We start from the raw sequence: 14,664 nt of genomic DNA, 5'->3' as shown, positions 1-14,664 counted from the left end.
AAACGTGCTTGGATTGTGTCATACAGGTGCCGGATGTCAGCTTGTGGGATGGAGTTCCATGCCTTTTGTACCTGGTCGGTCAATACAGGGATGGTTAATGCCAATTGAATCGTTTATTTCAGAAACCACCTAAGTGACACTTTTATCAAAATTGAGTTTTTGATGGGATTGTACTATTCGGAGATAAATAATTGTTTTTTTAGCAGAAACAACCCATATTCCATACAAGCGATGCTGTTAGGCAGCTGTGTAAAAATGTGTTTATTTCAGAAAGAACCTAAGCGCCGTCGCTGAATATTTTAGGCAGTTTACTATCAATCTCTGCCTGTAAATAAATGTTTCTGTATATGTAAATTGTAGATTTACAAAGTTTACATGTACTTAAAAGATATACAATGGAATAAATTATAATAGCCTACTCACGAAATTTTCTGTTATGTTGGTTAGCGCTTTCGAGGGATCAAGTTTATATAGGCTCCCTACAATTCATAAGTGACATAAACGGACTATATTACACTACAATACAGGTAATATTTACAGTATTTACAGTCTTCACAGTGTTATGTCTTTTACAGCTGTTCATTATGATACACATGGAAGCAGGTCACGTTATATAACCTGTCCCCCCTTCGCATAATTTATAATTCCATTCCTAAACGCAATCGTTTTCTTGTTATGTAAACTTGCCACCCTTGCCACCCTTTACATAGCAAGAGGTTCTCATCAATTGACATTTTGCCAGCAGGGGTATAAGCATCCGAAAATTTTTATAACAGGTGGTCAAATACTGGATTTATCTCGTATATTTTGGGAGGAAGTTGTGCATTATTCACCTCATTGTCAGAGATATGTAAAAAGCTGTGGAGGAAAATATAATAATAATAATAATAATAATAATAATAATAATAATAATAATAATATTGGCTTCACGTTCCACTAACTACTTTTACGGTTTTCGGAGACACTGAGGTGCCGGAATTTAGTCCCACAGGAGTTCTTTTGCATGCCAGTAAATCTACTGACAAGAGGCAGACGTATTAGAGCACTTTCAAATACCATGGTCTGAGCCAGAATCGAACCTGCCAAGTTGGGGTCAGGAGGCCGGCCAGGCCACTCAATCTGGCGAGAAAAGAAATCTCTTCTGTGTCATCAGCTCATACAAAATAGGTGTAGTGAACAAGCGATTGCGAGAAATAGTCTCCTAATTTAGGTTTCTGTACAAACCCTGCGGCAACAGAATGGCCATAAGAAGCTTTATTTCATCCTTATTTGCCCGGACATGGTCTTGATCTTGATTTCTTCCTTTCGTCTTACTAAACTGGGTTTTATGTGCGATTTCCTGCTCGGCATCTTTTGTCTGTTCAGCTATATTCTGGCATATCTCGTCATAAAAAAGTTATTAAAATATTTTGCTCAGCTTTGTTTTCCCTAAAAACACTCTCTTTACATCACGGTGGAAATTTGGATCAAAGCAGGAATTTCTTTGTCCATTTTCAGTATAAGTTGACCAAGAACTTGCAATGGTTGGATTGTAATCAGTATTATCATCACAACTGTCACTGTCATGATCACTACTTGAACTGGAATCGAACACGTGTTGTCTCTATTGCGACTGCTGAACATTCACATCAGCTACGCCCAAACCCTGTATATTCGAGGCTGCAGTACTTATTCCAGGTAATTTCCTGTCACTTACAAATTCCCCTTTGGCAGAACTTACTTCACTAATATCACAATTCTCGCCACTAATTTTCAACATTTCGTTTATCATGACCCGTAAATCATCTTCCTCTAACAGTGGGGGCCAGTAATTCATTATAGATATTTTAGCGGAAAAAAATGTAAGAAAAAGGATCGAATAGAACCCTGGTCTCAGCAGTTTGGACGGAAATCATGGAATATAACTGTTGCGGATCCGTACGATAATAAAATGTTGTGTAATTCGCGATAAACACACACTCCAGTCGTGAAAGAACAACTCAAGACTGGGAATAATAAATCAGGTCACAGTTCTAAAATGTCATCAGTGGGGCACGGATTTTTTAAAAATGCATATGCGCATATGCAATTGCATATTTTGACATATTTTGAGGGTTAGTGCATATTCTAGACGTAACAGCATATTCCGGTATATAATGTCTGAATTTAAGGACAATTACAAGAACTACTAAAATAAATCTGCCTATTTTTGCCTATTTTATGTGCATCCCTCGCTAGTTGGTATTTTCGACTGTCTGTGTAACGGCACTTTACTTTCACAACTGACAATGGCAGGTGTGGGTAGGCAGGCTGGACTTCCCTGAATTCCTTTCTCTACCACAGCAGATAATAATCTCAGGGGGCTGGGCACTTGGTCAGGACAGAATTATCTTCAGTTCACTAGTTACGTTCCATTTTAATGCCCTGCATCTAATTTCTAAAAGTGTTAGTTTTTAAAAAATGCGTAAGGAAAAGAGCAGCAGAAGAGATTTACTAAATCAGTGGGTGTCGGGTAATAGGGACTATTCAACAGATGGTGTCATCGTGTACTGTCAAGTTTGCTCAAAGGAAGTGAAATGTGAAAAGAAATTTCAGCTTGAACAGCATTCAAAAACAACTGCACATATTAAAGCAAAGGAGGAGAAGAACAGCACACCACAATGACTACTTCTTACACAGGTAAAGCCCAAGTCCTGTAGTCTTAATACATTTTCAAATGATCTGTTCAGGGCTTTCGTATGCAGCAACATTCCATGGAATAAATTAAACAATCTAGTTCTGCGATCATTTCTCGAGAAATATTGTGTAAATCAAAAAATACCCGATGAATCAACTCTTAGGAAAAATTACCTACCTCCGCTACATGAATCTACCCTGGAATTGATCCGTTCTGATATCAGAAGGAACTGTGTCTGGATATCTGTGGATGAGACAACGGATTCGTGTGGCCGTTACATAGCAAATTTCGTGGTTGGTAAATTACATCCAGACGAACCCGGTAAGCCATATCTTCTTGCTTGTAAAGTACTAGAGAAAACCAACCATAGCACAATAGCAAGATTTGTAAATGATTCTCTGCGACTATTGTGGCCATTTGAAATTGAGACTAATTGTTGTAAAGTGCTTGTACTGCTCACAGATGCAGCTTCGTATATGTTGAAAGCAGCAAAGGCCCTCCAAGTATTTTATCCAAAACTCATACACGTAACCTGTTAAGCGCACGGATTACACTGCATTGCAGAAGAAATACGCGCACAGTTTCCAGCTGTTAACAATTTAATTTGATGTGGGAAGAAACTGTTTCTGAAAGCACCAGCTCGTGTCCAGTTCTACAAAGATTGTCTACCTGAAGTTCCTTTGCCACCTGAACCTGTCCTGACTAGGTGGAGGACATGGTTATCTGCAGTATCATTTTATCAGGAACATTTTGATGAAGTGAAAGAAGTGGTTACAAAACTTGAAGATGAACATATTGCGTGTGTCCGTGATGCAAAAGTTGTGTTTGAAACCGCTACTGTTTATCAAGATGTGAATTTCATTCATGCACATTTTTCTAGACTTTCAAAAGCCATTGAGAGCTTAGAATCTTCTGGTACTCCCCTCCATGAATCACTTGATCTCGTTGAAAAAGCTGCATCTTCGTTTAATAACGCTCCAGGAGAAATTGGAGAGAAGATTAAATGCAAGTTAGAAAAGGTGTTGAATTCGAACCCAGGACTGAAGAAGATTAAGTTAATTAGTCAATACTTGAGTGGAACTAGGGTATCCTTGCCAGATGTATGCTCCGAAACGTTGGTGCCCATGTATAAGTACTGTCCAATTATGTCAGTTGATGTAGAACGATCATTTTCAGCCTATAAACTCATTTTGACAGACAACAGACATAGTTTGTCTCCAGAAAACATTGAAAGACTACTAGTTACCTATTGTGATGCTTCTTTTTTGCAATAAATGATACCTGTAAATAGGTTAGTGAATAAAATTGCATGTTTTTAAGAGCATATTTCCGTATTTTCCGTGCATATATTCTAACTTTTTAGTGCATATTTGCATGCATATTTTCAGGTTTTTAGTGCATATAAATCCGGGCCCTGGTCATCAGAGAGGTCTGTTCAGTGTCATAATCTCTAGAAATCCCTTCTACAGCAATATTATTACATCCAAGGGACAATTAGGCGATGAGCTAAAGCTTCAGCGCGGAGCTATTAGGCCTTAGGTCGTTCTTGCCCGGACTCAGCTGCATTCTTTATGTTGCAACTCAAGGATGACACATTGGTATTGGGAGAACATAGTTGAAAAAATTCACATCAGAGGGCAGACTCATCCAGAATATGCTGCTGAAAAGGAAATAAACCTCTGCAGGCAGGCAACTGAGAAAAAAATATAATTTGAATTGGCGGATATATCCGCGTTCCCCACCGAGCAAGCGACTTGCAGCCGCAGATCTCGCCGCATCGCCCACCGAACGGGTTAAAGGGATATAAAATTATTGAGCAATTAAAACATTTTGTAGCCTATAATAACTTTATAAACTTTTAATGGGTTCTGCACAACGTAATTTTTGATTTTAGGTTCCAATCAACAAAAAGAAAGTAAAAGACTTGAAAAAATTAATGGACTACACCGTTGGTTATGAAGACTTTAATGTCAGCATCATTCAGTGGCTAACAACCGAGAGAGAACCTGCTGAGGATATGCCATAGGCTGAATAAAGCCAGAAAGGGTTTTACTGTTCTAATTTGTATTTTGTGGTTCATTAACTGATGTCTGTTAAATTTTGTATGAATAGAATGGTGTTATTTACGTAACCTTTCATCTTAAAACTTGCATAGATTAATCAATTAGCTGTTTTTTTAATAATTGCTACAAAAATTAACAGGAAAAGTTGTTTATTTCAGAAACAACCGAAGTGCAAAGTTTTAAAAAAATTGTTTATGGCATTTAAAATTTTTTAAAACTTATTTCTTGTTTACTACACTTTTCTAGCACATTGAAGTTTAATTTAAAATTTTAGGAGATCAGACTTCAACTTATACTCCCTCACAGTTTTTTCATTTTCCCAACAGTTTGAAAAAGTGCAGTTAGGTGGTTTCTGCAATTAGCGATTCAATTGTGGATATTACAAGTAACTAATCTCATTTTGTTCCGTATTGAAGATACAATAAGTAAACTCTTTCGAGATTAAAATTATTGTGTCCACCTTTTCAATACAAATATATATTTTTAGTGATTAAATTCTACATGAATTAAAAACACCAGTTAGGGACATGTTTCACCCTAGTTATGGGGATCTTCAGCCTATATTAATCTCAAGGTCAAGAATTAAAACTATAAACATTGGAACTTATAGTAAACTAACTTAATACTAAACACAATTGTTTTATGCTATTTACATAGTTTACAATATGTACAGTATGTACAATATGTGCATTAACTTGCCAGAATTTATGAACAATGAATTAACTTATTTTATAATGACTAGACTTCCAATTGTGGATTGGATTGATCACAGCGTGAATTGAGGTTTCTCAAATTGTATTGACTAGAATTTATCACTGCATGAGTTGGGGTTTCTTCAACTGTTATGGTCGCCTGAGTCATAAGAATTTTTACAAAACCGGAATCTTGGTTAAAGTCGTTCATGTTAGGGTTTGAATCAGTTTGAATATTCCTTTTGAAAGAAGCATGGTTATGTTTTAAGGTTGAAGCGTGTAATTTGGAGACATATTGTTGATATTCATTGCTTAACGGATAAAAATATTTTGGAAAATTCCGTCATTCTTGTTGATTAACTTCCCATTGGTGCTTATACAATCAGGGAGGAATATGAGTTGTCTGTAACTGGATAAGAGAGAAAAAACGGGGAATTAGAATGATGAATGTGAAACCCAATACGGTAATAATTGCAGAGTGAGTGTTTATCGTATGAACTTACTTGTTTTGTCGACGTTAGCTGGGACCTATTTGCTATTCCCAGTGTAGTATTGATGCTGTAGCGGAGGGGTGGAGCATTGTGGGGAAGGGGGCGTGAGTTTCGAATCGTGCGTCCGTATTGTTGCTTGAGAGGCATTACTTGAATTGGATTTCGCCAGAAGTGATCTTTGCTCCAATACGGCTGATGATGACCCCTAGATGGGTCGAAACTAGTACCGTGTAATTTATAATTTTGTGAATATATTTTAGTATTGAAAAGGTGGAAACGTTTACGTTGTTATTATTATTACTTATATATTAGGCCTGGCATTAGGCGTGGCTATTGGAGCGCATGCATTCTGTGATTTAAACATACTGGGAACTTTATTCTGATTTATGGCCTGGATTAACCTCGGAGTTGTTTCATATAACGGATTTTTGTTATTGATGACATCGTTAAGATTATTATTTTTGTTATAAGTTTGAAGGAAAATATTCTTTTACCTCCTAGATATGTGTATTTTCAATTCCTTCACTGTGTATCACAAGATCGCTGCTAACAGAAAGACGAGCTACACGGATTTCCGAACTAGCATTGCGCAGCAGCTACTAGAGACTGTTCAGTTGCCGGAGTACTCGGTTCGAGGTCGACCTTCAGCGAGCACCACCCCAACCAGATTACAAGCTAAATCATGGGCCCACTTTCCCATGCGTATTCCCCCTACAGATAAGAAATCAAAAGTCACAAGAAGGTGTGTTGTGTGCTACAGCCGGGGTAAAAGAAGCGAAAGTTGCTGGCAGTGCAAAAAGTGTGGCGTAGCTCTTCACTTAGAAGAATGTTTTGAGGTGTACCACACCCAGCAGATGTACTAAAATAGCGGCATTGGTAAGTTTATTACTTCTTTATCATGCATGCAACTTTTCAGAAAGGAATATTTACTGGTTGGTTTTGTATGATTTTCTAAATAATAGTGTGACGACGACGGCCGTAGAGCGGTATTTAAATGTGATTTCTTAGTGAACTCCTATGGTATTTAAATGTGAGGCGAATGGGTTAAAAACAAAAATAGACAACAATAACATTATTGTTACAAAGGCAGATAAAGGAGGTTCCACAGTCATACTAGACAAACAGTTTTACACTAAAAAAACAGAAGAATTTTTTAATGATACAAGTTATTCGATAGTTAACAAGGATCCCACTGTAAGAATTCAGCGAAATTTAAAAACTTTGGTAAAAAGTTCTAATTTTCTTTTCAACGAGCAAGAGCAGCAAAGACTTTTCAACATGAACCCCAGTATCCCTACCGCCAGAGCTTTACCTAAGATTCATAAGGAGGACACCCCAATGCGTCCCATTATAAATTTCAGGAATAGCCCTACCTATAAAGTATCGAAATTCATTCATAGGTTTTTAAGAAAATATTATGTTTTCAACAATGAATCCCCCTTAAAAAATTCAATTAATTTCTGCAAAATATTGAAAAAATTTGAACTGCAACCCAACCATGTTTTATGTTCTTTCGATGTCACAAACATGTTTCCGAGCATTCCTACTAAGGATACCATTAAAATTATCCATGACAACATCAATAAACACAGCGGCCTCAGTAAAATGGAAATTGAAGAATTCGTGAAGATATTGAATTTCGTTCTAAACAATAATTACTTCTCCTTTAATGGTAAATATTATCAGCAGAAAGGTCTAGCTATGGGCGACCCTGTATCTGGCATTGTAGCAGATATTTACATGGACTATATAGAACATACAAAAATTTCACAAATAAAGGGCATTAGTTTGTGGCTAAGGTTTGTTGATGATACTTTCGTAATCATCAATAAGGACATTACTAACAGTCACGATATATTAGTCTCACTGAACGAAATAGGTCCTAACGTCAAATTCACCAAAGAAGATGAGGTCAACAAATCTTTAAATTTTTTAGATTTAACAATTACACGCTTGAATAACACTTTTGAATTTCTTATTTTTAGGAAACCTACTCATTCACCCATAACTATTAAAGATTCGTCCTTACATCCTAAGACCCAAAAACTAGCTGCCTATCACAGTCTAATATATAGGGCACTAAAAATTCCTCTTTCGCCAAAAAGTTTGCAAACAGAACTAAATTACATAAGACAGTTAGCGCGGTTCAATGGCTTTAAAGTAAATGTAATCAATCGGTTAATTAATAAGATCAAAATTAGGCTATCGTCCAACCTAGTCCCAGAGAAATCAAAGACAAACAACTACACCACACTTACATTTAATAGCCCGGGTATCCATCATATCACTAATATTTTTAAAAAACACAGCGTCAACATAGCCTTCAAGACAATAAATAATAATCAGAACATATTCCTCAACTACAGTAGAGTCAATAATAACAAAAACATTTACTCAGGATCCAGTGTTTATAAGTTAAAATGTGCCCAGTGTGAGTTGACATATTTTGGAAAAACCGGGAAGAGCTTTTACACGAGGTATCTGGAACATTATAATGCTTCCAAGCATAATAAGTATTCAGCCATGAGCCAGCATATGACAAAAACAGGCCATAAGTTCACCTCAATAGAAAATGATTTGACGGTCATTAAAAGCCTAGGCAAGGGGAAATTATTGAACGAAACGGAGAACTTGTACATTTATTTGGATCAAACTTATAACAAAAATAATAATCTTAACGATGGCATCAAAACATGCGACCCTTCGAATTCTTAGAAAAGCCATGGCTACTCAGTGGCAGAGTCATAACACGTCTATTGTACTTGACGCTTCGTAAAATTAAGGTTTATAGACAGCAGGAATATTTTCGTGATGGATAGTTGTATTGTAAAGATACGTGGAAAAGGTATTGCCGGCAAATTTTCAACGGGTTCTAGTCAATATTATGATGCTAATTTTAAGTTGATGTTTATTAAACACTCGAAAATGTAAACTAATTGTGCAGCCGCAAGAAAATACGGCATAGGCCTAACTAAAGCCAGTATTTGGCGTTACCGTGAAGACAAAGAGCTAAAAAAATGCGTACTGTACAAAAAATGCATTCAGTGGTCAGCAACAAGGACGCTTTAAAGAAGTCGAAGATGAAATTGTGAGGTATGTGCACGAAAAACGCAAGGGCGGAAGGGCCATACCGTGGCACAATAAACTCGTTCATTGACTTTCAACGTTCGTGATTAGGCGTATACATCGCTAGCTGCTGAATTTGGCCGAACCTGACAAGCGAGACGTGCGTGTAGCGGCAGCCGGTTATATCTGACGCTGCGTAAAAATAACAGTTTTATAGACAGCAAGAATAATTTCCTGATGGATCGTTGTATTGTAGACACTCATGGAATAGGTATTGCAGGAAAATTTTCAATGAGTTCTTTTCGGTATTATGATGCCAATGTTAAGTTAATGATCCTTAAACCCTTGAAAATAAAGAATAATTGTGCAGCCACAAAAAAAGAAAAGAAATACGGCGTGAGGAAAGTCAATGTCCGGCGTCTAAAAGTGCGTAGGCCTAATGTACAACAAGGCATTCATATGATTTTACAAACTTCTTTTTGAGCCTGATTTAAATTTTTTGAAGGGAAAAGTGGTGTTCATCTTGGATTCAGAGATCTACGGTACTATATTTTTTTCAGAATGAAATTAAACATACACTTTCACGTAGTATCGGATTACGAAAAATAACAAACAAGTAAGCCGTGGTGTGGATATCATCTGCGGAAACGCAAGTTTTGAACAAAATGATTGCTGTTTCATACCGATTTTAATGTGCATGAAGGGTTTTCCGACTTTTATACAAAAATCGGATATAACGACAATCCGTTATAGCGAGTAAATTTTTCGCTGTTGTGAATTCTCGCTATAACGGACTTCTACTGTAATTGATTTTGATGTCCCATGCATTGCTGCTACACCGTGCAGCACCATTTACTAACCAATGTAAGCATATACGGTAAGAATTTGTTCTTTTTCGTAAAGGAATCGACTTCTTTTTGTTGCATGTTTCAATAAATGATCGATCATTTCAAGAATATAGTCATTCTTTGTTGGGGTAATACAAAATCACTCGCGAAATTACGTCAAAGTGAGGTTGTGAAAATTAATCCTGTCTTTGTACGTTCTCTTATTGGATTCTTCATCACTGTCCTCACTTGATGCTAACAGAAGCTCACGTCGTAACATGTTTATATCACTAAACCAAATTCTACGCCGAGAAACTAGTGTGCATACTTGTTAATTAACATATGAAAAGGGAATCATCTCTTTGCAATATTTTTTGAGAACATTTCATTTCTTTGCACTTTACATTTCTGTACCAATGGAGGAATGTGACAGGCTGGAAAAGTGAAAAGTTTCCTAACTTTTCACTTTGCAAGCTAAATCTGAAAAGTGATGGTGGAACAAAATCTGAACTGAAAAGTGCAAAGTGAAAAGTTGCAAAGTTCGTTCGTGGAATAGGCCCCTGAACTGTGAAGGCTAGTGATAAGAACCGAATAGATGCCTTTGAGATGTAGTGTTGGCGGAGAATGCTCTGTATACCACAAACAGAAAGAAGAACAAATGCCTCCATTATAAAAGAACTGAGCATCCCAAAACATGTATCTTCCCGCGTTAGTGAAAGTTACCTTCAGTTCCTGGGACACATTTTGAGGAGAGGAGAAGGCAATTTAGAAAAGACCATTCTGCAAGGCAAAATTGAAGGCACCAGACCAAGAGGTAGAACAACAAGTTGATGGTTAGACCAAGCAAAGAAGATTACCGGTCTACCTCTTCACAGTAAGAGCTGAAGACCGCTCAGGATCAAAAATCTCGTCAAGGATGCAGTTACTAATGAAGTGAAGAAATGAGGTTATAACGCTCAGTAATGAGTAAACTGACTGATGATGTTGTTTGTAGTAAGTTTCTCAAAATCTTGTACCACGTAAATTAGGCCTGCAGCGACTTTCAAAGGTTATGTTGAACTCGAGAATACGGTTTTGAATGTATTGATTCTCTGAAGTTCTCCAATGCATTAAATATTCAATTCTTCCCATCACTAATCATAAGCCTTTTGCAAAGAGAATATAAACCCTTCAGAACTCCGGAAATTTCTGTTTATTAGTAACCTAAAGCTCATCTGGAATGTGCGCTCGCTGCACAAGCCAGTCCGAGTGGGAAACTATATGAACTTATAAATTTTACGCTGTGCAAATTAAACAGTGCTGTTTTTATAAGGACATTTTAACATAATAACGTTGATTTAAAAGTCTCCGTCTTATATTAGGACCAAAACAGTAATGGCTTTATATATGTAAATTGAAACATTCCTTCTGGTCTCGAGAACGCAGTCTTATCCAATCATATTAAAATACCAGATTTGTGTTAGGTAAGAGCAATTTTGATTCCTGTCTGAAAGCCCAGTGACTCTATTATATAGTGCTCTGTGGGAGGTGCCAAAAACCGGTTCAGCAATACAATAGTAAAAAGTCAAAAATAAACATCTAACCCTAGACATAATGTAGATGTTTTATAAGTACGAACATTGGACAAAACTCATTCGTCTTCGAGTAAAGCTGTTGAAATATGCTGTGCCCTTCCAGTTGTTGTGGCCACTCTGTTTTATGATTTCCGAAGATTCCCTAAATAATACCAGCTAAATGCGATGCTAAGATGGTCCCTTAAGCAAGTTCACCACCAATTGCTTTCCCAGTACAGTACTTGCTCTAATTATCGCAATGACAGGACGTTAACGTTAAAATCCATAGGTATGTCATAGCCGCCCTTTCGCGAGATACTTTTTCTTGAAAAATGCTTGATCGAGGATTTAGCATTAATGGGCTGAAATTTCTGGACAGTTGATCCGGGAAATCATTTCTTCAAGGAACGGATAGCGCAGATTTTTACAACATGATTTAATTGGGATGTTCACGGGATCATATCATTTGAACAAACAATCCGGGAACGCGTTTCTGGGAACAGATAATCGAGGTTCCACTGTATAACTTAGTCATATTTTATAATGATTCGACCTCCATTGAATCATTCTCGGCCACTGATAATTGAGGTAGACATCTTAAACATCTTTAAAGTAGATGGTCACATAACAATGTGAAAATGAAATGAGAATAATAAACTCATTTAAAACTTTACGAGTACGAAAAATGCTCACTTTGCCATGACTCTGGAAACAAAATGGATAAGGTACACCAGCTGCATTGCAACAGACTTGATGTGACAGCCAGAACTTCAGGAAATCTCACTGTACTATACTGGAATGCAAGAAAGATAAAGGATTGGAATCCGGGCTATCCATATGATACAACAACACCACCACTTTAACAACAACATGCAGCGTCTTTCTTTCATCTGGAATATTTCTTCTTAAGTTTAAAAACCAGTAGCAACAGTGTGGATGTGGAGTAGTAATTGTAAACAAACAAACAAACAAACAAACAAACAAAAATGCTTGTTAAATGAGGACAAATGGGCTGAGGGAACATCTGTTATGTATTGTTGTTTTTGGACCTTGCTTAAAGACAGAGTACTTCTTTTTTTGTAAGAGTACGTCAAAACAGAACTTTGAATATGTTATTTGGCAATGGCAGAATGAATTTTGCATTTCTTCTGGGATTTGATAAAAAGAAAATCCAGAAAGAAGAAAAAAGAAAATAAGTATTCTAGAGAAATGTAGAAGAAGGTATTGACAAAATAAGAAAGAAAGCAGTTTGTTGTATGATAAAAGAAATAATCTAATCTTACCAACTAAAATAAAACATTACTCACGTACTTACTTATTTACTTACTGTGCCACACCTAGTGGTCTTAACATTTTATTCCTTGAATGGTCTTGGTATTCTATTCCCTGATAACGATATTGTATGTCTGTTATTTCAATATGGTAACTGTTCTCTAACTTGACATTACTTCCTCCCAGGTATGACAGATGGCACCTCATGCCGTTATGAATTTCCAAAGCATTTCTTTCTAGCCAAACTTTGCTTTGTATGATCTCTAGGAGAGTTGAATGGAAGTCTTGGTTAAAAAGCTGGAGAGGCAGAGCTATGAAATATGTTTTGTATCATTTAAATGGTACTTTAAAAAGATGCATACTTTTCCATCCGTGGCTCTCTGCTTTGAGTCAACTTACAGAATCTGTTCATATGTGTGGAGCGCGCGGCAGTGAGCTTGCATCCGGGAGATAGTGGGTTCAAATCCCACTGTCGGCAGCCCTGAAGATGGTTTTCCGTGGTTTCCCATTTTCACACCAGGCAAATTGTGTACCTTAATTAAAACCATGGTCACGTCCTTCCCAGGCCAGTGTGATGTAAAGCAATTGTTATTTATGTCTGTTCAGGGAAGAAGAGAAGGGGAGTAGTATTAAAACTGAACAATTCATGATATATAAATATATGTACTTGTAGATGAGTTCGAGGCACTGACGTGCTGCTGGATCAGTGTTACATAGCTCATTATTGTGATTGTTTGAAGGGACCTAACATCTAGGTCATTGACCCCATAACTCGTTTATTTGAGATCAAACCAAGTGAGTTATTGCTTGAAGAAAAGAGGATGGGGGTTCATGTGCCAACAAGAATTAATTTTTATGAATTGTTGCTGTCTGTTACTAACCCAGTAAATCATTTGTAATTTTCTGGAATTAAAATGTGTTAATATTTCTTCCCTTCTCAGGGTGTTTGATGAGATGAATGATATGGTAATTAAGGAAGAGGGAATAAAACTGGAAGAATATCTTCAAACTTCTTTAATTGGGCTTCCAGAAGGAGAAAATCAGGCTACTCCCATACCGAGCACCAATCACATAGATGAAGGAAGCATAGACAATGGGGATTGTGGTAAGTGTTCTAGGTAATGTATTGTACACTGATTGTGGGGATAAGCTATTCTTGGCATTGGAGTTTATTTATCTTATTCTAGACCAGCTGTTGTATACATGTCATTGTTGGATTAGTTTTTGTAACTACTACAAGACTGCCATCTATTAGAGAAGAGTGGCAGCAGAAGAGGCTGAGCACACCTAAACAAACAATGATAGTCGGTTATTGTTGATAAGTCTTAGCGCCTCAGATCATTGTAGGCCATGTGTAGGCAAACCCCAAACAGCTTGATGAGCAGCCTGCACAATCAGCAAACACCACGTAGTTTGGAATGAACCGGTAGATGGGTACAGTAGGACAGTGAGTGCCCCAGCAGTTGCTAAATCATAGACAAATACTGATTATAGTGTATATGTACTTTAGACTACAGTAAACAAATAAAAAATTACATTTCTTGTACATTTGCATACGAATGAGTGAAGGATAAATGAACACTGGCCTCCTACAGTGTCATCTCTTGTATTGTGTGCGAAGGTTATGATCCACGTGTGGTTCGTGAACCCTTAAATGCCCGTACATGTAGGCCATCGCATATTGTTTTGTTCCCGTTCAGTATTCGAGACCTAGGCTTTCAGCTCCCTCCCCATGTTTCTCTTCTCATTTTGATTGTCATCTTCATTATCTTCCTTAATAGGGGCTAATGACCACAATTTTGCATCTTATAAATACAATCATGACAACAGACACCACTATTGCCAGTTTAGTTCTTATCATGGAACCAAACCATATATGCACATCAGCATTGCATGCTGTTGATGGACTTTGTAATATGCATGGCCATACACATTTGATATGAAATGCTTTTACCATTTGTATCACATTTCAGGAATGAATGTGATGCTGAATTCATTTTTGCCAATGACAGTGCTCTTACTCATCGAGGTGCATCATTGAGAA

The 14,664-nt window shown here is 37.0% G+C and overlaps 1 protein-coding gene across 1 annotated transcript in view; it reads left to right on the top strand.

Annotated features, from left to right (window-relative positions):
- msl-3 (male-specific lethal 3) overlaps positions 1–14,664 on the top strand; it is a 222,170-nt gene that overhangs the window by 115,946 nt on the left and 91,560 nt on the right. Inside the window, exon 8 of the mRNA XM_067143009.2 lies at positions 13,562–13,725. Coding sequence (XP_066999110.2) covers positions 13,562–13,725 — 164 coding nt within the window. The remainder of the gene's footprint in view (positions 1–13,561; positions 13,726–14,664) is intronic.

The sequence above is a fragment of the Anabrus simplex genome, chromosome 3 (genome assembly GCF_040414725.1).
Source record: "Anabrus simplex isolate iqAnaSimp1 chromosome 3, ASM4041472v1, whole genome shotgun sequence".
NCBI classification, from domain to species: Eukaryota; Metazoa; Arthropoda; class Insecta; order Orthoptera; family Tettigoniidae; genus Anabrus; species Anabrus simplex.
The sequence above is the reverse complement of the archived record's forward strand: the minus strand, read 5'-3'. Positions and strand labels throughout refer to the sequence as shown.